Source organism: Onychomys torridus, chromosome 2, assembly GCF_903995425.1.
Source record: "Onychomys torridus chromosome 2, mOncTor1.1, whole genome shotgun sequence".
Classification (NCBI taxonomy): domain Eukaryota; kingdom Metazoa; phylum Chordata; class Mammalia; order Rodentia; family Cricetidae; genus Onychomys; species Onychomys torridus.
Window position 1 is genome coordinate 39,728,827 of NC_050444.1, and position 26,476 is coordinate 39,755,302.

Below are 26,476 nucleotides of genomic sequence, written 5' to 3' on the forward strand. Positions count from 1 at the left end.
GAACAGTGGGCTCCTTGAATGTGCCTCTTACCCCCTTTTATCATCGCAGCAATGTGAAACAGGGTTACCAGCCCACTGTAAAGCTGAGCAAGTTGAAGGACAAAGAATTTAAGTTGTCCCTTCCTCTACCACCCTGTAAGGGTTAGAGGTGAACAAGGTGGATGTTTGCCTGACCTCAGGCCTTTTGAAGCAGAGCATAGGAATCATAGTTGAAGATCTCCGTGTGGTTCTGAGGCAGCCGCTCCATCTCCACATGAAACACCCAAACTGACAAGGAAGAGCCATGCTTACCCACACCACATCTGCTCATTCCCACCTGGTGTTGCCACATCTCCTCACTCTTGCCTAGTGTTACTAGCTATAAAAATATCAGACTCACTTTACAAAGGTGGGAAATGCAGGAATATGTAAGTAAGGCATTGAAAATTGCCATACATGATGGCTCGTGTCTCTAATCCCAGCAATCAGGAGGCTGAGAAAGGACATTACCGTGAGTTCAAGGCCAGCCTGGACTACAGAGGGAGAACCTGTCACAAACAAATGAACAACAAAACCCCCACCCCCAGTTGTGCTACTTAAAGGTCCTTTTAGCATTTCCTTCCCATGAAAGTACTGGTTAGATATGAATGTAGGCATTCAAAATGGTCAGGTATGAATCTACATATCCTTTATAATATGCATAACCCTATGTTCATGGTGCTTTAAAAAAAACTTATTCCTCCAATAAGCCCAACGACTGAAATAAACATGTGAACGTGGGTAGATTAATTTCTCCTCAAAGAACTGGGGTTGGACTCAGAGTCTTTGTGTGCTAGAAATCACTCTTTATCCTCTTTTTATTTTTATTTTCTTTTACTTTTATATAGGCTAGTCTAGAAATTCTAATCCCCCTGCCTCACCCTCGGAGTAGCTGGAATTACAGGTGTCCATCCCCAAGCCTGGTGTGAATAGGAGCATTTTAAAGACAACCAATAGCTTAATGACTCAGAAGGAGTCACAGCATGCCTGTCCAGGACTTTGTGGAAATACTTCTAAAAGTGTGCCATGATGGATGGTGACATCGCCAGTAAGAAAGGGATGATGATCCTGACCTCGGCTGCTCTCCATACTGTCCCTAACTAAACCCTTTCTGCTGAATTAGCTTTAAACCTGTACTTTCTTGGCTTGTTCTCAAGTGTAACTAGAGACGGCTGCTTCCTGCTGAGACTCTGGCTAGCTTCTGTGACAGATGCCCTTGTCCTTTCTAAACACAGCCAGAGTCAAGTTGTTTCCCTTGCCCAAGACTTCAGTGGCCCACAAGACTTTCCACACATCTTTTGATGTCTTTATCCCAGACAGGAAGCCAGCCTCTCCACAAAGACATCTCTGGGGAGGCTTCACGGTCCCAGGAGGTGGCTAGAGACAGCCTCACTCAACACAAGCAACAGGCTATTTATAAACACCAGACCCAACGGAGCCCCATACTGGAGTGCTGATTCATGGCCAGTGACTGACTGGTCTTCACTGTAAATAAGTAGAGAGAAAACAGTTTGTATTGTTCATTTCTGAATCTCTCAGGCTCTTCACCAAGAGAAAATATTTCTTCTGTAAGTGAAACTCCATGTACCAAAGGTCTTTTCAGTAATATGAGTGTGGAGAAGAAAGGAAATCAATTTTAGTGATGTGTAAATCTAAGATGGGAAATGATAACTAATGAAGTCTTGCCATCCCCTAGGACTTGTAATAATAGACTTTGCCTTGGTAATAGGAAAGTAATGAGACCACACATTTCATGCCTGTAAGCTCTGCAGAATAAGGGAGATTGTCTCCTTTCATGCTTACAGTAACATGGATGGATCTTAAAAACATAATACTTGGTTCAAAACACAAAGAAGCTACAGTGCAGTAGCAACTGTAAAATTAAAAGGCATGCATACCGTGATGGTTTGGATCCCCCCCATATGCTCATATGTTTGAATGCTTGGTCCCTAGTTGGTGAAACTGTTTTGGCAAGGATTAGGAGGTGTGGCCTTGTTGGAGGAAGAGTGTCATTGGGGGTAGGCTTTGAAGTTTCAAAAGCCCACACCAGGCCCAGTCTCTCTGTCTGTCTCTGTCTCTGTCTGTCTCTCTGTCTCTCTGTCTCTCTGTCTCTGTCTCTCTGTCTCTGTCTCTCTGTCTCTGTCTCTCTCTCTCTCTCTCTCTGTCTCTCTCTCTCTGCCTCCAACTTACAGGCAAGCTGTAGGCTCTCAGATTTGCTGTAGTGCCATGAACCTGCCTGCTGCCATGTTCCCCACAGTGATAGTCATGGACTTACCCTCAGAATCTGTAAGCAAGCCCCCGGTTAAATGCTTTCTTTTATAAGTTGTTTTAGTCATGGTGTGTCTTCATAGTAATAGAAAGTAACTAAGACACATACACACAAAAAAAAAATACATATTTTATGTGAATGGGCACACAGAGACAATCCAATATATTAGAACTCTTATCTTTAGGAAAGGCAGACAAAAAGAAATAATAGGTAATAAGAGGGGCCTTGCACACAATAATGAGAACAGTGTATTGGAAGCTGAGTGGTTAATACCCCAGCTTGTTAGCCACTATAGTGGGTAGCTGTTCCAGCTTTGACCTGGAAGGACTACCCCCAGTGAGGCTTCCAGTAACTTCCAGGACTTCCTATGACCTGCCCCTGAGGCGGAGCTGAGACAGGAGCCCTTAAGACCCGAGATCTGGATGTGCCAGCTCTTTTGGTTCCTGGGGATCCTGGAACCTGGATGGTAGTTCTCCAGAGAACACTGCTGGACTGCACTTCACCTCTCCTGAATCCTGCAACCTATCCCTTTACTTGTTGTAAGTTACCCCAAAATAAACCTCCCTTTTAACTACGTGGAGTTGCCTAATAAATCCTCCACTAAGCCACAGCTGGGGAGACCTTTCTCCTCCTCAGGGTCCCCCATGATGGCTGCTATGAGAGCCCAGGTGTGCAGGAGACACCTTTACAAGACTTCCTGAAGCACCATCAGCATTTCTGAAGACTGTTCAGGTTTCCACCTAGAAATCTTATTAAATAGTAGCAATAGTGCCCTCTTCCATTCCTGGCAGCTGACTTGTGTTGCTAATCTTTCAGAAGGAGTTGACTGAGGAAGAACACACACACAGTAACTGCCTGAGCAAGTGTGGTAAAAATCTACCTCATCAAACTGTGAGGTAAGTTCTCTGAAGTACCAGGAAGTGTTTCAGAGATAATTCTGGAAGGAGGCCATTCTCTAGGGGAAGCATGGAACACTGGGATGGCATCTTTAGTGTGTCACTGAGACAGCCCCTGGACCTTCTGAGTGCTAGGATGGCTTTTGTGTCCCGTGAGTCAGCTGACTTACCTCAATTGTTTTACAGGTGTCCTCTAGCTGGCTGATCACTCCCTGGACCCGATCGTTGCTTCCCACAAGTATGGCAATGCCGTCGCTGAGTTCTGACTAATGAAGAGAAAACAGGACTTGAGATGTTAGGGGTTTTCTAGCCATGGGTTATCATGGGCTGCCCACACCACTATCCTCCGGGGAATTTAATCCCTAAGGAGTAAACAAGCCCACAAACAAGCCGGTGGATTTCTCCAGAGACGCGTTCTTACTGTGGGTGAAGAAGAGGAGGCTCCTGGTGAGCTCCATCTCCCGTTTAGGCTGGTGGGGTGTCTCAGTGATGCCACTCTGGCCTCTGGCCCCAGAAAACAAGTCTGAGAGTGAAGGTGGCCAAGGAGAGCCAGAATATTCTGTCATTCTGTCATTATTAATTTAGGTGTGAATTAAATCACTGTTTGAGGTAGGTGTGGGTGTAGCCTCCTTATATAAAACCCAGGAAATGTGATTAATCCCATCTAAAGACTGAGGTGGGGCTAGTCATGAGAAACCTTGGAGCCTCTTGATTTTGCAAGCAAACTTTGGCTTTGTATGGGACAAGGTTCCATAGTTTTCATCACATTATTGCTGAAGATCTGGATTCTGTTGAAAACATGAAGACTGCCGAATTAAAGCCATCAATAATAGTACATTGAAGCTGGAGAATTCTAAACATTGTTCATAAGTGGAGCAATGTGACAGGCTCAGAGATGTGACACTGGGAGCTCAAAGTGAATCGTCTAGTGCAGCTCAGGACTAAGTTTGCTTGAGCAATAAATGCAGTAAATATTTATCTATTGGGCATATGTATATTTCAATCCTATTATGCTAATATAGTGCAGATACATACAAATGTTCGCCAGAGTGTCACACAAACTTGAAACTGTAACATGAGGCTGGCTTTAGCAGAGCTATTACAACCTTAAAATTCCTGTGTTCTTTTAGCCCAAGAAGTAATGTTCTCTTCCTATTTACCCTCCTCCCAAATTGGACATGGGGCCACAAGGAGTGCTGAATGGAGACTTGGGAAATCTAGCTCTTAATCTCCCTTTGGCCTGAACTTCTCCAGGTTATTGAGCAACACGTGTAACCAATTTGAATCTGAATTTTCTCATATTTAAAAGAGAGGTCCAGGGCTTGGGAATTTAGCTCAGTGGTAGAGCGCTTGCCTAGCAAGCACAAGGCCCTGGGTTCGATCCTCAGCTCAAAAAAAAAACAAAACAAAAACAGAGAGAGAGAGAGACAGACAGAGAGAGAGAGAGAGAGAGAGAGAGAGAGAGAGAGAGAGAGAGGTCCAGTCCATAACCCAGTAAAACTGGTTGTAAAGCATTTGAAAACTGGAGTTGAATCAATCTACGTGAGTTTGAGGCAGCCTGGTCTACAAAATGAGTTCCAGAATAACCAGGGCTACAGCGAGAAACCTTGTCTTGAAACAACAACAACCAAAAAACAAAACAAAACAAAACAAAAAACCCCCTGCAGTCATCAATACACATGGACGTTACTATGGAAACCTGTTAGTACATGTGAAGGGACTCTGAAAAGGAAGGTCCTACCCCCACCCCTCTGCCCATCCCATGAATTTCCAGGCCTCTGAGGGAAGCAGTCAAAAGTGGACACCACACAGCTCCACTGTGCTAGGCCTTGGCGCCAAGGAGAGGAGGAATCAAAGTTAATTTAAAAAGGAAGTTGAAAATAAGAAATAGCAACAAATGCAAATCACGGTTATTGATTATGACAGGTGTTACAAAAGTGTGGCTTCCAAACTGGGTTCAACTCTGGTTTCTGAGGTAAAATGGTCATCAATGGTTGTAAGTGGAAGACACAGGGATGAGGCTGACGTCCTGACATGTGCACCCCTTTCATTGAAGCATGAATTCTGGGCTGCTGCAGCAGGATGCAGGGCCGATGGGCTGGGGAGGACCACTGAGTCAGGATGGGGCAGCCCAGATGCAGTGCCTGCGGAGAGGGACATGGAAGGCATTCAAAGGTGCCTTTTAGCATCTGGCTTAGGCGACTTGAAGGCCAGAGGGCCAGACTTCAAGTTGTTCTGTGATGGTGTGCCATGGTGGACTCTCCCATGGAAGGAGTGGGTAAGGAAAGTGGGTGAGGGCAGGGGAACATTTTACTGATGAACAATAAAAATTATTCTAGGACTGGAAAGGGAAGTGAAGACCATTGGATTCTTGTGTTGAACTCTGAGTCATCTTGAACAGCGCCCCCCTTAACACTAGGTATCTTCAGCAACCTCCAAAGGTCACAGAAAGTGACCTTCCACGCCATTTTCTGAACCTTAGCATTCTCCCTGTTTGGCCAACTCCACAACCTTGGACAGAATCAACTTGAGAACAACTGCAAGACTGTGGGGCCTTGCACACCCAGCCTCCCTTTGCTGGGCTCCCCCTTTTGGCCACAGGGAGCTGCTTCCCTCGTGCTTAGAAGGGGCTGAGGAGGAAGGGAATCGAAGTTCCTACCTTCTGCCTCTGGAACACATGGGTAAGGGGAGCCACCTGGCAGTCCTTGTGGGCGCCAAACACTTTGCACAAGGAGCAGGTGGGCACCTCACAGTTCAGGCAGTAGATGTTAATACGTTCATCTTCATGCTCTTCACACATGGGCTGGTCGGACTTTTTTTCTGGCCTGGGAGGAGGTAGGAAGATGCATACGTATCAACATCTACAGGAGCAGAGCAGAGGGGTGGTAAGCTTTGCCAACGGCACTGGCCCAGACCACCCGCCCCCCCCAACCCCACCTCCCAACCCTAACCAGAAGACTCCCAGAGCTTTTCATGTTCAATTTGGTGCTGACAAATCTCTGTCTGCCTGAGCTGAGACTCGGGACCGCAGATACTCATTCATCAGCTAGCGTTTGTCAAATTTTATGGTGTGTTCACATCAGTTCAAGATTTAAAAACTGCCGCGTGAAATTCCTGAAAGTTCAGTGCTGGACTCCGGCCAACCATTTGGAACTCATTCCAGCTCTGTGCCCACAGACAAGCTCACATGTTTCTGGAAACCTTACTGTGGATGGAGAGGAAGTTGCCATTGAGCTCCATCTCCAGTTTAGTTAGGCTGGTGAGACTGCTCAGTGCCGCCCCTCCAGCCTCTGGCCCCAGAAAAACCTTTCCTACCTACAAGTCTGATAACTGAAGCGCCAAGGAGAAATAGAATCAGTTTGCTATAGGTGTCGCCTCCTTATATAAAACCCAGAAAATTGGATGTATCCCACATAAAGACTGAGCCTGGGAGCAGCAAGATGGCTCAGTGGGTATGGGCACTTGCTACCCTCCATCCAGGACCTGCATGGTGGAAGGAGAGAACTAGCTGCTGTGAATTGTCTTCTCCATGAGCACAACCCGCCCCCCCCCACACACCATAAATAAATACTGTAACATTTTAAAAGTTAAGACTCAGACTGTTAGAAAGGTTTGAAAATAAATCCAAATTCACAAGTTTCTCATAGTCCCAAATGTAGTTATTTAGAAACATCTCACTTCAGCCACTACTTTTTTTTTCAGTTGCTGATGAAATCTCCTTCTTAAAAACCACAGGGTTGTATGGACAAGGAACTCATCTAGCAAGTAAGAGACGGTATTTCTAAAATCAAAATGAAGTAGAGCAGCCAAACTGAATTACCTGAGGTAGGAATTACAAGAACCAAACGTGAAATTTTTGCTTCAAGTATTTGTGTGGATTACATATGTACACTGTGTGATGTAAATATACATGTGCGAAACCAAAATATGTATTTTATATCATTCAGACGTGTAAAGATGGAGTGTGATGTAAAACACACTGTCTCCTGGGAGTCATGTGTCCAGGGTTTAGAAACCCTGGGCTTGGTGTGTGGGATTATGCAGCTGCAGTACCAGATCCAGAAGGCAGGGGGCATGGTGCTAGATCTCTATGGTACTGGGTAGAAGTCCTGTACTTGACGCTGGCAGAAATAAATACCCGGGAAAGCTCTAGGTCTGGGAAGGAAGTTTCACGAGCTTCCAGGTCCAAGATTTTGGACTCTGGTGTTTGCAAGAGGAGTCTCTGTCTTGGTCCTGAAGCTGTCTGCGTTCATGAAATCTTTGGCCGCCCGATTCCCCCGTTTATTTGAGACTCAAGAGCAGAAGTGTGGTCGTGAACAGGAAGATCCTTTTCCCTTCCCGGGCCTGTCTCCTCCTCCATCAGAATGTGAGCCACGGTCTGCGGTCTTCTTTGCTGTATTCCCTGTGCCTAGAGCAGTGCTCCACACCGAGAGGAGCGCTGCTGAAATGTTTGTTGAACGAACGGAGGATAAAATCAAAATGAAAAAAGTGGATAAATCCAGGGCCAGTTGAGACTTTGGTGCTGTCTGGAGAGTAGGAGTCACAAGGTGGCCTCGGCCTGCTCCAAGCCATCTGCACATTATGTTAACTTGGGCTTTGCTGGAGTCTGGAAGTTAGCCACTGGAAAAAACACAGCACAGGCATGCTAGTGCAGCTTATCTTCCCTACACACGTCTTGAGGGCACCACCGCCCGCTTGGGCGGCTGTGTTGGCAGCAGATAGAAGCGGAGACGGTGTCAGAGAGCTCAGGCCATACAGCAAACACAGATATTGAACATGTGGAAACAGCCAGAAGTTTATATTTTATTTTTGTGATTCAGCTTACTCATTTTCCCCATAAGACCCTTTATTTATTAGTAGTTGTTGTTTTGTTTTTTGCTTTGTTTAGGAGCAGACTGGGCCTAGAGGCACCAATCTCTTTTAATAAGTCCATAAGAAAAACCTGTGGACAACTTATACCACATAACAGACCTGAAGCAAGTTGGGCATAGAGAATTGAGGATGGAAACCCTTTCTATAGGTAGCTGAGAGTGGCTGATCACACACACAGTCGCTGTTCAAGGCTCAGAGCTGCATGCTGGAAGTGGCCTCTCACTGTTCAGTACTGTGGGCACCTATAGCTTGTTCTCTCTGGTCCCCTGGGTTGCTAGGGCTACCTTGTGTTTACTGAGGAGTGAGCATTAAGCCCTGGTGAGGAAGTTCAGTTAGTCCTGCTGTAGTTAAAGGGATCTGAAAGCTTAATTCCAGCTCAACTTCTGCATGTGTTGATGTAATGATAAATACATTACCAAACCTTTGACGTCACTTTTCACTCATCTAGGAATAATTAAATGGGGCAGAACGAGCAGAGGCAGTTATTTATGTTTCTAGTGGGAAACTCTCAAAGAGATCAAGGAAATAAAAATTTATAAAAATAATAAACACAAAAGGTAAGATGGCAACAAATAGGAGTGGTCTACCAAAGGCTGAAAGTTGGAAACATCTTGACAAAAACAAAGTGACTTCCTTCCGCTGCATTACTGCTGATGGCCTTCTGCACAGAAGCCTACCAGAAGCTGAGAGTCCTAGGAAGTTTCTAGAACTGCAGCCAAACTCTTTAGCAGATGCTCTATGGAATATTGTGAAGGCAGGCTATAAAGAGGAGGACTCAGTGGACATTTTAAGAGATTACATATGGAGATGTGGTCCACAGAAGCAACACAGTAAGCCAACAGATAAAACACAGATCCAAGGGGGAGTAAAAGGAATTCCCAAGTCGAGAGCAGAATTCAGCACGGAGAGGGTTCACCCTACCCCTAACACTGAAACACAAAACCAGGAGACAGAAACCTAACAGCAACACATGGCTGGGAGAATTAGCTCAGTGGTTAAAAGCACACGGTGCTCTTGCGGAGGACCAGAATTTGGTTCCCAGAACCCACGTGGTCACTCATAAACCATGTATAACTCCAGTTCTAGGGGATTCGATACCCTCTTCTGGCCTCCACAGGCATCAGGCACTTACATAGTACACATCCATGCATGCAGGCAGAACACTCATACACATAAAATAAAGTAAATAAATGTAAAATTTTGTTAAAAAACAAACCAGTAACACAGTTATCATTGGTGATAAACAGCAGGAAGCAGCTAGGGGAATTGAAAGTTATTGCATTTTGGAGTGACAGTTAGGAGTGTGAGACAGAAAGTGGGGAGCAACCCTTCTCACTAGAGGCCTTGTAGTCCTGCTTAGGACTCTTTTAAAATGAAAGTATGTGTGTATTCATTCCCAATATAGCACTTACTCAGGACTGGGGAAATGTCTTAGTCAGTGAAGTTCTTGCCATGCAAGCACGGGGACCTGAATTTGATTCTAAGCATCTTTAAAAACAGAGTGTGGTGGTGTGTGTCTGCGATCCTAACACGTGACACTAACAAGAACCCCTGGAGCTTGCTGGCCAGCGGGGCTCCTGTTCCAGAGATAGACCCTGTCTTAAAAAATGAAGTGGAGTGCAACAGAGCAGAACATCTGATCAACCACTGCCCTCCTCACACTTGTGCACATATACCTGCCCACACACGAACACACATACATGCAAAGCACACACACACACACACACACACACACACACACACACATAAGCATTCAAAAGTTTTGATAGGGTGATAATAAAACCCACCTCAGAGGACTATTAGGAGCATCACGGAATCACCTGATTCACAGGGAAAGCTCCTGAGCAGATCTAGCACACAATACAATGCTATTTTGCTTATTAGATCAACAAATTAATCACTATGCTCAATAATAATATTAACCAAGTTGGTGTCTTCTCTTGCCCAAGCCAAACTGTGGATAGTGCATCACCATGCCGAATGACAGATAAGGCCAGGGTTTTATCAAGACTCCAGCTGTTCCGTGAGATGCCAGGGTTGAATGATACTTCAAAGTCTCTCCCAGCAGCCTTTTCCTTCTCTGAGGACACGGCCCAAGACTAGAGCTGGGGTTAGTTTATTCTGCATAGCTAAGGTATTTTAAGGTCATCTAATATATCCTGAGGTGTGGGGTTGAGGGCTGGAGTGACTGCCCAACTTTAGGAACAGCTAGTTTGATGTGACTAAGCCCTTCTAGGCAACTACCATGTAAAAATACACCAAGTGACTTGAGTTTAAGAAACAATGTAAGAATTTCATAACCACAAAATTATCCCCATTCCAGTCAGCTCTTGCTTCAGTGGTGGGTATTAGGCTCATTGTTTTTGTGCAATTTGTTCCCCATCCTCTGAAGAGGCACCAGGCTGACTTGATGGTTAAGGCAAGGCTATGTCTCTTAGTTGTACTAACACTACAAGTTTGAACATTTCCTGACCTCTAGGTTTCATAGTAAATGCCATTATGTTCATGTTTGAAGTCCCCACCAGGTGAGTGTTGAGAAAGAAAGACAACTGTAATCAACAGAACCCGGAAGACTGTTGGTGCTGTGTTTCTCTGTGCTGTCAGGAGCTAGCGTTGTGGAGCCCCTGTTCTGGAAGGTTCCGTATATGACACTGAAACCACAGTCACATAAATGCCTTTTAATAATTGGCTGGTCATCAGTTGGCAGGGTAATCTCTTAAGGAGACAATGTGCAGTTGAATTTTTATTTTTTAGATTATAATTACATCATTTCTCCCTTCTCTTCCCTCCCTCCGAGCCCTCCCATCTTACCCCTGCTTTCTCTCTTTCAAATTCACAGCCTCTTTTTAAATTATTATTAAGTGCATATATGTATATACATATATTTCTAAATAAAACCTTCTCAGTCTATACAATGTTACTCTTGTTACGTTTTCAGGACTGACCATTTGGAATCAGTTAACCAGTTGGAGTGCTCTTTGCTGGGGAAGACTGTCCCTCCCATTCTCAACATTCCTTAGTTGCCTGTGGTTCTTTGTGGTTTGAAGCCTCGTGGCCTGTCCCCGTCCACTCTGGCGTGTCCATTGCTGTCCTTGTTCAGCTCACACTTAGGCAGTCGTATTGGTGGGGGGGGGGGCAGTTATGGAGGCAGCTTCTGACAGTCTCACAGCAAACCCCCTGATCGGCTGGCTCTTAGTCTTTCCACCCCTTCTTCTGTAATGTCCCCTGAGCCCTGGGAGTGGGGACATTTTATAGATGTATCCATTGGGATACACAATGAAATACAATGCAGTCAGACCTGTAACTCTGGTAACATTGTCCTTCTTGGCAGCAGAGTTGTTAGCAAGGGAGACAGGTGGCTGCAATATGTCATCAGCAATTCTTCCTCAATTCCCTCTGTAGCCTGGTGCTATCTAATTTAGCTCTGAATCTTGAGCAGAAACTGATGGGCATAATAATCACAGTAATTACATGTTAGATTAATGGAACAACCTTCCTGCAAAGAGTGCAAGGCATTCACAGCCTTGCAGATGTTCTGTAAGCCCATGCCCCTTGTAATAAGGATCACAGTGGGTCCACTTCTACATGATCTCCATATGGACACCAAGATTTTGAACTCAAATGACCTGTGCAGAATGGAGAAAGGGCTCTTCACACTGTGCCTTCTAGGAACAAACTCTGCAGCTTCATCTCTAGGAAAGGAGCTGCACAACTTATGTGGTGTGATAATAAGAAGCCTTTAAAAATGTTTTGATGAATGGATGCATATGACATACCTCAATCAGCAAGTGGGTGCTGAGAGTATGTAGTCATAGGGAAACAGCCTGAAATACATTTCCTCTCCCATTTCTGTAAATGAAGTTCCTGGAAATCAGCTTTGTATCTTGCCTTGAACGTTCCTTAGAATCAATATTAGGACAAGCAATGATGTCAGAGTGTTTTTAAATTAAAAGTATTACTGTTGTTTAGACAATTTTAAGGCAAGATAACTGGGAATGTGATGCATTTTGGACAGTGATGTTTCTTCCCTTATATACATGATTGCACTAGAGTTTTTCTGTAACATAGGATCTAGACTTACACAGAAGCTACATGTGTCAACATGTCTAAAATGAATGGAATACAAGGCTGTGGGGTGGCATCACACCTCTTTCAACATAACTACCTTTGATGGCACGGAAGCATGCACACTGCTCCCTTCGTCCCTCAAGGGTAACTCTGTTTCATTGGGAAGGACTGACATGGAGAGCCTTTTAAGGGACAATTAACCTGTGACCGGTAACAAACATAAAGTGCATCGACCCATTGAGCTGAAAACAAATAGACAAAGCCTCCAGTAGGTTTGGCTCTGAGAGCAGCTCTTACCTGGTGGACTCCTGCTTGTAGATGTCAATGATGTTTTCCACGAGCAGGTTCCTCTGAAGTCCATAAACCCCATGTCTGTCCAACACCACCTCATGTCTGCAGGAGGGACAGCGGAATCGACCCCCCGATGCCACAGTGGTGCCTCCTCTTGTGGGTAAGTATGGGTTAGAGGCCTGTTCTTGCCCAGCAAGAAAAAAAAAGGAACTGAGTAATGCCACAGGGAGTTGTTGTGGAGACAATTTCCACTCTCTGACACCATGCACAATATGGAGGGCTTCCTCAAGTGGTCCTGAAACACTCGGCCCTCCCCTGGTCCACAGCCAGACCTACAGTACACCCTCCTCAGCAAGAAGTGTTTTTCTCTCCAGTATGTTCATAACTCAAAGTTTCAACCAGAAGCTCCAATGCTCACACCCTGGCCAGTAGCTCATTTTCAACTTTTAAGCAGATTCAGCACATCTGTTTTGTTTTACTAAGGACGAACAGGTTCTTAGAATTAAAACACAACTGGATTTGGAAGTGAGGAGGAAATTGCCAGCCAAACCCAGGGACACAATTCAAGCCCACTGGAAACAGCCCCAGAGAGCTCGCTAAGGGAAGCAGCTTTGGTTCAAACACTTGATGCAGGATGGAGGGACACCCACACCCTCCAAATTCCAAACAAACCTACCTGGAAGATGTCACTGGCACATTTCCTGCACAGGTTGTGCTGGCAGGGGAGAATGACCACAGGCTTCGTGAACATCTCTAGGCAGATGGGACAGATCAATTGTTTCTCCAAGTTATCCATGGTCTGCTGCTCTTTGGAGAAAGACTTGTAATTCAAAGAAGCGCTCATTTCCTGGCCGCCCCTGACTGTGCCGCCAGGACTCCCAAATGGCTTCTGTAAGTGTTTCCTGGAAATAATTCCAAGGACCGTGTGATTAAGTGTCCTTTATGTTTCTCTCTGCGGAGGACATTGCTTCAGGCCCTGGTTCAGAGTGGGTGATGGAGCTGTTTTTAGAAACCCAAGGTCACGTGACCCTGGACTGACTTGTCCATATAAGCCAGTGACAGGAGGATGGACTCTGACAGGTGACAGAGAGCAGGAGTCCACATTCTTACCCTAGGGAGTAAGAGAGTGGGTGGGAAGGGGATTACAAGTCCCATTTAGCAGGGGTTATGAAGGGAGGGCGGCCTAAAGCCCACAGTTGTCAACAACAAATGCAAATGTGCATGCCTGGTCTCTGAGCCTTGCCCTCCGTGAGCGCTTGGAAAAGAACTTGGTGACAGGTTCCTTCAGAATGCAGCCCTACAGTGTAACTGTATAAGAAACATTGTCTCTTGGGACTTCAGGAAACAAGCCACCTGAAGTAACAGGATGACAACTTCTTAGGTGGAAGCTAGCAGAACTCCATCCTGATCTCACAGGGCAGTCATGTTAAAAAAAAAAAAAAAAATTCTTGATATTAAATTTTTCATCGTAGGGGAAATTCTAGTTTAAAAGCTGAATTTAAGACCCTATTACCACAAAAGTATCTACAAAATCTTTTTCTTTTTGTGCATGTCTATGTGTTTGCATGCATGGTCAAGTGTGTGTAGGTGAACGTGTTGTGCATATGCATGTGTGGGGAGGCATGTGACTGGCTTCCTCCATTGCTCTCCCTCTTATTTGTAGAGACAGAATTTATCAATTGGAGCCAAAGTAGGCTGATAGGACTAGTCTGGCAAGCCATCTTGCTCAGGGGATTCCTCTACTTTCCATGGAACTACGGGTGGGCAGCCACATCCAGCAGACACTTGTGTAGCAAGTATTTTATCCACTAAGCTATCTCCCCAGACCTCTTTTTAAAAAATTAACCAAACTGTTGAGTATGATGCTCTTCTTCCCACTTTTATCCTGTACCTCTCACCCCTCATACAGTGCAAAACACAAAGACAATTTGGACAGTCTTTAAAAAGTTTAGCTTAGTTTACAACAGTAATCCTCAACGGGATAGCAGCTGGCATGTGGATCGCATGCTATAATTGCATTTTGCCACATGTTGGAGGAAGATATCAGTGCCTTCTATAGCTGGAATGAAGATAGAGTCCTATACACTGCGCAGGCTGCTCCTAAAATGCCTGTGTATTTTGCCCTTCATCCAAGGTCTTTTTTTAAATGATAGTATCCATAATAATTTCTGATAGTTTTGGTATGCTCTTGCATAATAAACCCAGATTCTGACATTTGCCAGGGATCTGTAAAAATTGTAATGGATATATATTGCACATAAAACTTTAAATCACATAGAAAGCAAAAGCAATCCATGTCATTTTTTAAGTGATGAATTTTTGCCTTATTTCTCTATGATTGCAAAAATCCCAAGCAGAACACAAAAATCCACAGTGTGTACCAGTTACAATAAAGGGCAGGTCCTTGTGATTGGTTGTGCACAATCTTGTTCTATATGTATAGACCGCTTATTTGCAGTTTGTAAGCTCAGTGATCTAATAAAAAATATTACACAAATGCATAAACACCAGGGGGTGGGAATCTTGAAGGATTCTCTCAAAACTTTCAGTACTTGTTTAGCGACTGCATCAAAGGAGAGAGTTCATGCCATTTTCCTGTCAACTCCCGTCAGCAGTTAGTTACCTTAGCAATAGAGCTCTGAGCTCAACATATGAGATGATTTCCAGGGGAGTTTCTACTGTAGAAGTAAACGACCTTGCTTCTAAAGAAAGGATCAGGAGAATTTTATATACATACATATATATGTGTGTGTGTGTGTGTGTGTGTGTGTGTATACCAGATCGGAATACATGACCAAAGGTTGTATAGTCCCACAGTGGCCTCTGAAGACTAGAGATCTGCAGAAACCAATAACTTCTTAATTGAGGAAGCTGGAAGTCTCAGAACAAGAGAGCAGTGATAGAGCCTTAGTCCAAGGCAGAAGGCCAGGAAGGCCCTGAAGAGCCATTGACAGGAGTCCATGTTGAAAGGCATGTCTGATGACTGGGGCTGACAGCATCAGCAAACACGGAACCACCTGAAAAGAACCCGATGTGCACACAAATATGATGCCCCTCCTTCCTCTTCTTATTCCTAGGTTCCAGTTGCCCACATTCAGAGTGGGTGTTACCTAATCAGTTTGAAGACTGACATACGAATTGACTCTAGCTCATTTGATATTAGCTCACCATAATTTTATTTTTTTGAGATATTTTATTTCTCTCTTATGTGTATGGGCATTTTTTGCTTACACGTATGTTTGTGTATCTACACATATGATATCCTCAGAGGCCAGAAGAAGATGTCAGATCCGCTGGAACTGGGGTTAAGACAGTTGTTTGCCACCCTGTGGATGCTGGCAATCAAGCATGGATCCTCTGGAAGAACAGCCAGTGCTCTTAACTGCTGATCCATCTCTCCAGTTCTGTTACTATAACTTTTTACCTTGTAAACTTTTAATTTGATCCTTTTGTGTGATAACCATTTATTAAACACAGCTGTAAACTTTTTTTGGTTCACATCTTCATTATGTACGCCTCTTTTGTATTTATCTTTAAACCTTTTATTGAAAATTAAGTACACGACATTGGTCTAGACCCTCCAGAAGCATCACTACAATCATGTCCATAAGGGACTATGTATGACATGACCACAGAGACATCACCAAGTGATATAACAGTGTATAAGCCACTGCTCCACCATTGACTGAAACGTTGTTGCACTGTACATGAGTGCACAATGAGGAGGCAGAAACTTTGGTGGAAACAATCCATTCTTTCTAAAAAGAATCCACTGAATACTTACCATATGTTCCTATTGTACAAAGCTCTGGGAATCCAAAGACTAATAAAAGATCAGGTTACTGCCCCCAAGGAGCTCAGTATAATGGAGATAACACATAAACAGGTAAGATCCACAGTGAGAAAGAGCTAATGAGTGTGGAAGCCCAAATTACTCAAGATCAGAGACTCTGAGCTTGCTTTACCCAGCAGGGCTGTATAAGGAGATGATTTGGCTACGGATATGTTTACCAGGTGTTTGGAAGGGTCTACACTTGGCTGTATGATGTGCTTTGATCTTGCAAGGGGGAGGTCTTTTGCCTCTCCCCTAGGTTATAAGAAGTCCTTTTAAATAAACTTTGAGGCTGTTGGGTATTGACCCAGGCCCTCCGGAAGCTATCCCGTGTCTCTGTCTTTCTCCTCCGTTGTCTAGGTCTCTCTTTCTATCTGATGATTTCTTATCCCTCTCTCCTCCACCTAAGAGCCCTTTGATAGGTCAGAGCAGGTCTGAGCTGGACTCCCACAGACTCCCACAGGTAGGAAGGAGAGGGGCTTCATGGGTTGGGTAGCTTTTGAATGGATCTGTTCAGGAAAGACCTATTTCCCGAGACATGGAGCCACAGGCATGCAGGGATCCTGAGAGCACTTGGTGGTTTGGCCTGGAGTGAAGATCACTCTAATGATGCATTGCCATTCATGAATACTATACTAAAAGGTCATTTTTTAAATGCCACTAAATCAGGCACCAGGAAGTCACTAAGAGTTTCTCACAAGAATGTTTCCATGAGCTCACGTATGTGTTGGTGGGTTAAAGCCCCCTGCTGTGATGGAGACAGATAACAGTGCAGGTGACCTGGCTAAAGGCAAGATTGGAAACTGCTGCCAGCAGTCCAGGGGAGGGCTCAGGAAGCCCTGGCATGGGACCACAGCACTGGGAAAGGCAGCAGGAAATGGACTCTGGAGTTAGGAAAGTAGATTCCATGGCGATGACTCCTATGGTTAGCATGAAGGCCAGTGATGCTGCCCAGGATGCTACAGTGCGGCGTCAGCAGGCAGACTCTCTCTGGGTTCTTTGTCTGCCTCACCTTGTGCTCTTGGGAGATTGCCCTTAACCAGCTGGGTTTAGGGTCTGTCATCTACCACTGACTAGGGTTCATAAATAACTTAGCAGTGTTTGTAAGGGGAAAATACCTCAGAAACAGCATTACTTTTGATGTTTGAAAACCCCACTTCCGTTATTTGACATCGTAAGTGGATTCCTAGTCTTTCCCCTTTCTACCCTCTGCTTCGTGGGGCCTTGCAATTTTCACTTTTTCTAGAACTTTCCCCCCTGTAGATCACATGGGAAACCAGCTAGAATTACATAGGAATTCAACCAAGGGTTGACTAATCTTCACTCTATCCCATCCTCTTTTTTTCTCTCTTTATCCTGCCTTCTTCCAAAGATCAGCAATCTATGCGGCTGATCTGTGTGTCAGGAGTGAAACATAGGGGTGTGCTCTGGAGAGAAGCCGGAACATTTGGCTGCTTCTAGAGAGAAGCCAGAGCATTTAGCTACTCCTAAATCCTTCAAAGTCCAGGAGACCGGGGCTATTCTGGAACTACAGCTTCCAGGCCTCCAAGGAGTTGTAACTACAATACAGTGGCCTGGAGGGCTTCTGGGATGTGTGTATGGTGGTTGCAACCTCCTCCCCTTCTGCCCTGGGTCTCACCACACACGTTAGACAGAGCATGAAACCCCTCAGAACAATTACACAGGAAACCGTGGTGGGAGAAGCCGTCACTGTTCTTCATTCCCACGTCCATCAAGCTGGTAGAGTCCTATGTGTAGAAACCCAGAGAAACTGAAACCCCTTTTCTGAAGTGAGTCTGGGGGAATGGCTCAGTTCTCAAAACCCCGGGTAAGCAACTCAAAGTGTATTTGTATTAGGAGAAGACCACAGAAAGGTTTGTGATATTCTCCTACCTCTAGGCACCAGGGCAAATGGAAGCAGGCTTCAGGAACCAGGGCAAGGCAATTCTAACACTAGCCACCTGAAGCTGAGACACACTTTACAAATTAAAGGCACTGGGCTCTACATAACTGTCCTTACTTGAGACTCTACCAGCAAAATGGGTTTCAAGATCCTCTGAACATCTGATCTACTGGCTGTTTACTCAAGGATTCTTACCATATCTTCAGTTTGACAAATTGCTAGTGATGCATAATTCAGAAAAGCATTGCAGTTAAGCTCCGGCTTCATGCAGTTTGAATATAAAATGCACCCCCCAGGCACATTTGAGCACTCAGCTCCTGGCTGGTGGTGCATCTTTGGAAAGTTGTGAAACGCTGAAGTCTAGGAGATGGAGACTCACTGGAGGAAGTGGGTCACAAGTTGCAGGCCCAGCTCCAGCCCTACTTACTTCCTGTTTGCTCTCTGTTTCCTGTTCTGTCAAGATATGAAGAGACAAAGAGTCCCAGGTGCACACTTCTGCCATGGAGAAGCTGTTGCTGTGTCTACCCTCCATGTCAAATGGGATCTTTAAAACAGTAAGCCTTTGTGGGAATTCAGTCACAGCGAAGAGGAAAGTAACTAATAGAAGATATAAATTAACTTTATATCAGTATGTGTGTGTGTGTGTGTGTGTGTGTGTGTGTGTGTGTGTGTGTGTGATTTACCACCCTCCTGGCATACAGACGCAAGACCATACATAAGAGAAACCTTATCCAGGGATGCTCACCCATGCTTCTGAGTACAGATCTATCACATAGCCATGCTGGAACTGATTGTTGGTCACGTGAATATCTATAGCTCTCCATGCTTCTCAGAAGCCTGACTGATCTTACACTCTTCAGAATTCCAACATTTTAATCATAGGGCTGCTCTCTCCATCCCTTCCTGAGTCATCCGATTAGCATAAGTTATCAAAGACATGCCCATGCTCAGGCAATTCTAGGAATGTAGAGAAGTTGGGACCAGTGCTAAATGCCTCATCATTCACTAAAGCTCCATATGATCTTCAGAGCTGGGGAAAGGAGGCTTTTACTTCTGTAACAGTAAACACACTCTGAGTCCCAGTCACTCTGTATAATAGCATCCCATAATAGCTGCTATTATCACTGTGTACCTAGCCATGGCTGAGAGAGGTTGTCCTGTGGTATAGTGGCTAAGCTATGCAGACGAGCATCGTTTCATTATGGATCCTGGGACCTCTCACTCACTACACTGTGCCGCTCTCAGGCCCTAGAATGACACTCATCATGAGGCTTTTCTATGATGCTGAAGATGCTCTCTCTATCTGTGCTGTCCAACCTCTCTACTGAGCACCGAGGCTGTGCATAGCACTAGTCTGGAATTTAATGTTTTATATATATATATAACTTAAAGTCTGGTGACACACAGTCATTTTATCCACCAATATGTTTCATGCCTGAATGTTTTAGGGTATATTTCACGCGGCGAATTCCTTGTCAGGTGGTCATGCGGGAGCTCAGTGAGTTGTGTCATTAATCAAGATGGAATTGAGCTTGTACCAGAGAGGGCTGGAGACAGCCAGCGCTCCCTCCCGGCGTCTCCTCCCAGGAAAACAGCGAAGGCTTCAGCATCAGGAGGCACAAGCTGGGCGACCTGATGTTTGTCTCCTTAGTGCAGTGAGCGACAAGATCATAAGAAGAATCTAGAAGCCTGTGTGAGGCCCCAGGCCGAAGCTCTCACATGATCAAATGAACCACAAGGGTCTTCTTGGTGTAGGGGAGCTGCCTCATTCTTTAAATGAGTGCACAGGCTACCAGGCTTGTCCATGACCTCTTCATACAAGCTCTGTTTTGGTTGGTCCTCCCAACTCCTTGATAACCCCAGCACCTCTCCTCCCCAGGCATTCCTCTCTCCACTTCCACATCTCCTGTGTTTCATTACCTCCTTCCCATCCATCCTCAGGTCTCTGTTTTCTCCTCTTGTGGGCTACTTCCTAGTTTCATGACTTATACCCATTCTCCTTCCCACATAAAAACACATGCATAACAGAGGTTAAGACCCACACGTGCCTCTATTTAATCAATGTCCCCTAAATTATTTTAAGCCCAGGCCCAAACAAAGCAACAAATAAATAATCTTGTGTCAAGTAAGTGCTCTTGGTGTGTGTGTGTGTGTGTGTGTGTGTGTGTGTGTGTGTGTGAGGGCCAGACTTTGACATTAGCTGTCTTATTCTATCATGTTCCTCATAATTTTAAGACAGGACAATTGGCTAGGCTGGCTGGCCAGGGAGCCCCCTGGGATTCTCCCGTTTTCATCTTCCAGCACTAGGGTTATATGTGTTTTTATGTGGGTGCTCCTGGGCTACAAACTAAATCCTCTTTAATTAAGAAAGCAAGAATGTTAACTTTCTGCGATATATATCCATCCACGCTATCTATCCCTCTACCCCCTCCTCCTTCATATGACCATTGTAAGGAAAGTATATGTTCCATAAAGAAGGCTATATGTTCTTGGAAATTTAGATGAACTGGTTTTGTCTCAAGTACCAGGCTCTGCTGTGGTCTGTACAACTTGGTTCTGGAAACACGACTCAGGGGACACAGGGATGAAGAAATGACAGACATATAAAGTGGCGTGGGGGGCACCTACTATACAATCAAAAAGTTTATTGCGTACATCCCAAAGGGGAGGGGCTAACTCCCTTCAGTGGGAGGTCTCTGAAGGGGAGCAGTCTCAGGATTGCTGCAAACATCCAGGAGGAGGAAGCTTGTGGTTGATGGTTTCTGCACACACTGGTTTTAGTTAAAGGCCAATCCTTCCTCACTAGCACTTGGACCAGAGGACGGCTTTGCCATCCCTCTGAGCCTCACCTGGGGAAGGATTCGCCACTCCCATGGGTCTGAGGTACTGGGGTCCTTGACATGGACTCTATGTTAAAAATATATAGTCAGTCAGGACTTCATCTGCTCCCCACAAGGCTCCATAGATCAGTTCTCCCAGATATAATGGCTTTCCTTTGGTTTCCTATAGCTGAAGATATGGTTTTATAAAAAGCATGTCCTAAAAAGCCACGTGTGATTTGCAAATGCCTGTCTTCCCAACATTAGTGGAGCCCAAGGCCATATTCTACACATCCTGTTGAAAGCCAAGACCAGCCCCCCACCCCAGCAACAACAGAAGCAGCACCCCCAATCATTATTTGTCTTAAGAATTTGCCATCACATAACAACCTTAGAAGTTACTGAAAAATAAAATACAGCCCCTAGCTCTCTTTCCTGCAATAGATTCCTGCCACAGCCTGCTCCGGAGCCTGACTCTGGACAGCTGTGGCACACTTGCCTTCCACACTTTTTCTTCTACATGGCCATGAGAAGTTTGAACATGATTTTAAATTTGTAATGAGAAATAACGTTTCGTGGAGATGAGAATCACTGGGAAGTGATTAACTTGAACAGTGCTTTATGCCGTGGCATTTCTTTCATTTGGTTGATTGTAAACTATTTGTTGGAAGCTGTCTTTCATCTTGATAATTGGTCTAGCTTCACAGCTGTTCTTTATACATTTCACGTCATCCTAAGGATCTCTGAGGAAAGGTGTAAAAACTACACATTGTATTTTCTTTTGAACATCTCTTGGCACAATTTCTGTGCTAGAAATAAACAGTGATAGTCCCACAAATGGCACATATCTGAAGCCTTCACCTGGGCTCCAGGTCCTCCTTAGGACCACCATAACCACCCATGCCTGCCTCTGTGTCCTTACAAGTTCTTAATAAAAATGTCAGTAGTTATACAGATGCGATTCTACTGCCATACCATAATGTGTTTAGCCATCATTCTTTATTTTCAGTATTGTTCTACTTCTCTTGCTCTGGAGATCCAAGCACCCCCTTGTTGCACTGTATTTATGCAGCACACGTACAAACCTGTAAATCCTCTGGGCCTTACTGTGGGTATGGGATGTTTACCAGGTCTCTAGGTGTGGAAATCGGTCTCAGTTTCTGCAGCATGCCCCCAAAATGCCAGGCCCTGCTCATACCTCTCATTCCCCCTCTGCTTTTTCTCAATCTTCTCTTTTTCTCCCCTCCCCTAACCTCCCCTTTCCTGCTAATAACAGCAGTGTGTTTACTGTGCACCAGGCTCTGTACTAAGAGATTCCAAGTTCTACCTTAATAGAAGGGAAGTGCTGTTATGACCATCATGTTTTACAAATGATGAAATGGAAATGACCAAGATGCTGAGCAACCTGCCCAAGGTCCTACAGAGCAGGACAGGCCATCGGCTCTCACTGTCCACATGACTGACCACTATGTGATGCTGCCTCCCGATTTACATCTGTGAACCCTGTGATTTCCCATCTGGGCCGCTGACCTCAGGATGTGACTGGATTCTGACCCACATGCTATCCTTCCCAGTCCCTGACTTGTCCACTGCTTTCCCTTTTCATCACATACGATCAGAAGGGTTATTGTTACCGTTCACAAATAATATTTAAGTGCCAGAGCATTGTGGTGAACACCGGTAATCCCGATGCTGGGGAAGCCGAGGCAGACAGCCAGGAGACACAGGCCTGCTGGATGTGGTGCTGCAGGCCTTCAATCACAGCACGCAGAGGCAGAGCCCATTCAAGGCCAGCCTGGGCTACTAAAGCTTTGTCTCAAGACACTACAAATAAAAAATGCATAATTTATATGTAGGGAGATATATTTAAGTGAGTCAAAGGTCCAATTAAAAATTTTATTGAAAATAACAAAGTGAGATCAAAAATGGCAAGCTAGAAAGTGGAAGGCAGCAATAAACTGCAGCAGGTTGAATGCTCTGGAAACAAAAGCACACAAGTTGCCCAGGACTCTAACGTGTACAAACGAAACATGATTTATTGTGGTCCTCAAAAGGGTAATAATTCTGCCATTGGCCGAAAGAGCAGTGCTCCGTGTTGTGAGAACTACAAGATGGCTTCTGACTTATTAACTCTGTTGAGAGTCTATTCTAGAAAATGGGAGAGGGATAACCGATTACCAAAATGAGGATTTTTGAGTGTTATGTAAATGTTTGTTTCAGAGTATGGGGTGTGCGTGTCTTTTGACAAGGGGAGCCTAAATCGAACTTTTAGGTATTTATTTTTAATTCTCACTTTTCCCTCTTGAGGCTAGTGGCCCCCGCGCCCCTGGGCCCCGCCTTGGCCTCTTTGGCGCCGCACAGCCGCGGAGCCTCGGCTCGGTCATGGTTTACGTGGCTCGGCGTCCAGGTCCTGCTACATCCACACGGCGACGCCATCAAATGAGGGGCAGCTTAGTTTCCGGTTCACGCCGGGGAGATTGGAACTTCAGACAAATTGGGACGTCGAAATGACACCTCGCTAAGTTTGGTAGGCAGTCTTTGAGGAAGATGCCAAAACGAAAGAGAGCTACAGAATTGCAGAGGAAAGAAGGAAGAAAAGAACTGGAGGATGCGGGCATCGATCCCGCTACCTCTCGCATGCTAAGCGAGCGCTCTACCATTTGAGCTAATCCCCCACCGCTGGTCACGGTGTTTCATCTGTTCCTCTAGAGGCGGTCGGGAGCACTGCTAAGCAAAGAAATGTTTGAAAATGCCTTACTGCTGAAATTGAAAAACCAAAAAGTTAAGCTCTTTCCTTCGAGCCGGAATCGAACCAGCGACCTAAGGATGACCGCAAACACACACCTACAGTCCTCCGCTCTACCAGCTGAGCTATCGAAGGGAGCGGGAAGCGGGCTGGCGGATTGGCTTCATAACACCGCGTCACTGCCCCGCGCAGCGCTCGCGGCAGTTCCGGTCGGCTAAACGAGAATCGTCCCGGTGGACCTGGGGGTTCGCAGATGTGTGCGCCCACGGAAGCGACACTCGGCGGTGGGCAGCCGCACTCTGGAATCTGTGTGAGCACGCTCGCACGGTGCTAAGGGTGAGGGTGCGGGTGAGGGGTCGCAAAAGTTGCGCAAGCGCGGAAGGGGACGGCCCCATCGGGGCGAAAGTCCATGAACTAAGGAGAGGGACGGGGAAATTGCAAAGGACCAGTAACTCATAGAAACCCTGGAGAAAATGTCATGGCCTCCTTCGAGCCGGAATCGAACCAGCGACCTAAGGATGTCTCCTGCCGGGGAGTGAGCTACAGTCCTCCGCTCTACCAGCTGAGCTATCGAAGGGACACGAGGGTTCTTTTTGCCCCTTGACACTGACCTGGTCAGTGTCTGGGGAGTTCGGCAAAAACAAACGGAACTGAGCATGCGCACTTCTCAGGCCTCGCGACTTTCCCGGCCTCACGTCGTTTTACGCATGCGCACAACCCCAGCTCCGCCTCACTGGCACTCTTGAGCTGCCAATCTCCGGGAAGCCTAGGCTCAGGCTCTCGTCGGTCACGTGACCCGCCCATGGCACCTTTTCCTTTCTTCCCCCGCGTCGCCTAGGTGACTGTTGAGGGCTGTCTCATGCTGTCATCTCGAAAGCCCCCACACCTCCTCTCATCGACGGGCCAGTGGCGCAATGGATAACGCGTCTGACTACGGATCAGAAGATTGTAGGTTCGACTCCTGCCTGGCTCGAGGATTTTGTCACCTCGACTTTTAAGAACCAAACACGTTTCCATAAACCCCAGGATCCCCCAAAGAGCAACAGTGGAGTTTGCATTTCTGTAGAGCTGTGTACAAAGCCCTGGCCCCTGCCTCTGCTCTTCTCAGCCCTTGATGGAGAGACTGAACCTCTCCGTCACTCCCCCTCCAAACACACAATGCGGGGAGAAACTCACCAAGAATACAAAAGTTGTCTTTTTTTTTTTTTTTAAATAAGGTTCTTAATTAAGTTTTCATAAAAATATTCCCACACACACACACGTGGGCCATTTCTTGGAATGTCTAGTGAGTTAGTAAAATGTTTAGTGCTTGTCGCTATTTGCTATGATACTGTGTCCACTTCCTTCAGTTGTCAGAGATTGAAAAAAAAGAAAAAAATCCACCCGGACTTGGGTCTTTTCACCAAGCAGGGTGTTAGTTTGAGCAAAGTGAGCTACGTGGATGTTGCCACGCCGATGACACACCAGAGGCTAACTGGAGTGCCTGGGGACGCACGGAAGCGGACTTGGCCTGGGGGACCCCGTGCCTGCCTCTGCAGAGTCCCGGCTCCTGGCACTTCCCCCCCCCCCCCCCCCCCCGGCTTCTCTTCCCTAGGCCGCCTTTCCCCCTGCCTCTGGCTCCTGGCTCTCCCTCCCGCTGTCCTCCAGGCCGGGGTAGCTTTGCAGGCCGGGTTCGCTCTTCAGGACGTCCCTGGCTGTGCTCTCCTTCAGATCTACAACAAAGCCCCCTGCCCTCAGCAACAGCCTGTCCTCCTCGGTTATTTCTTCACCAGCTGTTCTAATTGTTTTAAATAGCAATGCAGCGGCTTGCTTAAAGGTGATTAAAAGAACCTAGAGTTTAAGAGGGTGGGGAAGCATAGACTTATTTGAAAGTGATGGGAGTTTTTCTTTTTGTTTCCCCTTGATATTTGTCAATTTTTTTACGTGCAAGGGGCTGGTGGTGTCTTTAAAGTTGTATAGTGTTTCGTGTTTTTTCTTAGAGGTTATTTTTGTTATTGTTGTTTTAAATTACCTTCGTGGGAGTTGGGGGAGTGTTACCCTCCTTCACCTAAGTTCATAAACAAACCAAATCATTTAAGAGCAAAGAGCCTCTAATTTTTAAAAAAGATTTACTTATTTGTTTGTTTATTTATTATGTATACAGTGTTCTGTCTGCACGTACACTTGCACACCAGAAGAGCCACCATGTGGTTGCTGGGAGTTGAACTCAGAACCTCTGGGAAAGCAGCCAGTGTTTTTAACCTCTGAGCCACCTTTTCTTATTCTGAAAGGGTGACAAACTAGGTAATTATCTACAAGTCATGGTCATCATTGCACTGTGATCAAAACGACCACCCTTAAACGGCTTATCCGGAACAGGGGGAAGCCAGGAAGCCTGTGATTTCTGGTCCTTGTGACAAAATTTCATGTGAGCCACAAGAGCGATAATAAAGGGCGTCCCTAGGAAACAAAGGATGAAATGTCAGCGTCTTGAAGGCCTACCCCTTCTCCTAAGGTCTCAGCACCAAACCTCACTGTGGAGGAACCAATGAGTGTATTAGGCTTCCTCACAGAGTATAGGTGAAGGGGTGCTTACAAGGGTGTGGGATCTTTTTCCCAAAAGATCACGCCCCGTAGCACTGTAACCATAGCCTGAGGACTTGAGGTTTTCTTTCTAAGGACTCCTGTAGCAAAGCCTCTTGTGCTTAGGGGAGATAGACAGTACCTCTGGCAGACCGTTTTAAATGGAAAATGAACGAAGAGCACAAAGGCGCAAAATCCAC

General features: G+C 45.7%; 1 protein-coding gene and 3 non-coding genes across 9 annotated transcripts in view; 1 reads left to right on the forward strand and 3 right to left on the reverse strand.

The window, feature by feature from the left end:
• The window catches only part of Trim55 (tripartite motif containing 55), a 50,318-nt gene extending 36,926 nt beyond the window's left edge, over positions 1-13,392 (reverse strand). For all 6 annotated transcript variants that reach the window (XR_004944263.1, XM_036179454.1, XM_036179452.1 and 3 more), the window contains exons 1-4: positions 13,091-13,392; positions 12,421-12,593; positions 5,843-6,008; positions 3,354-3,449 (exon numbers count right to left, since the gene is read on the reverse strand). Coding sequence is in view for 5 of the 6 variants with exons in the window: in XM_036179454.1 (XP_036035347.1) it covers positions 3,354-3,449; positions 5,843-6,008; positions 12,421-12,593; positions 13,091-13,258 (603 nt within the window). In the remaining variant the exon portion in view is untranslated. The remainder of the gene's footprint in view (positions 1-3,353; positions 3,450-5,842; positions 6,009-12,420; positions 12,594-13,090) is intronic.
• Positions 13,393-23,760: 10,368 nt separating this feature from the next.
• On the reverse strand, positions 23,761-23,849 carry Trnay-gua. The gene is given in 2 exon segments: positions 23,761-23,796; positions 23,813-23,849. It is a non-coding gene; the product is annotated as a tRNA-Tyr (tRNA).
• A 349-nt stretch (positions 23,850-24,198) lies between these two features.
• On the reverse strand, positions 24,199-24,291 carry Trnay-gua. The gene is made up of 2 exons: positions 24,255-24,291; positions 24,199-24,234 (listed from the first exon to the last, which is right to left on the reverse strand). It is a non-coding gene; the product is annotated as a tRNA-Tyr (tRNA).
• Positions 24,292-24,614: 323 nt separating this feature from the next.
• Positions 24,615-24,687, forward strand: Trnar-acg. Its single transcript has one exon. It is a non-coding gene; the product is annotated as a tRNA-Arg (tRNA).
• Positions 24,688-26,476: the final 1,789 nt, after the last annotated feature.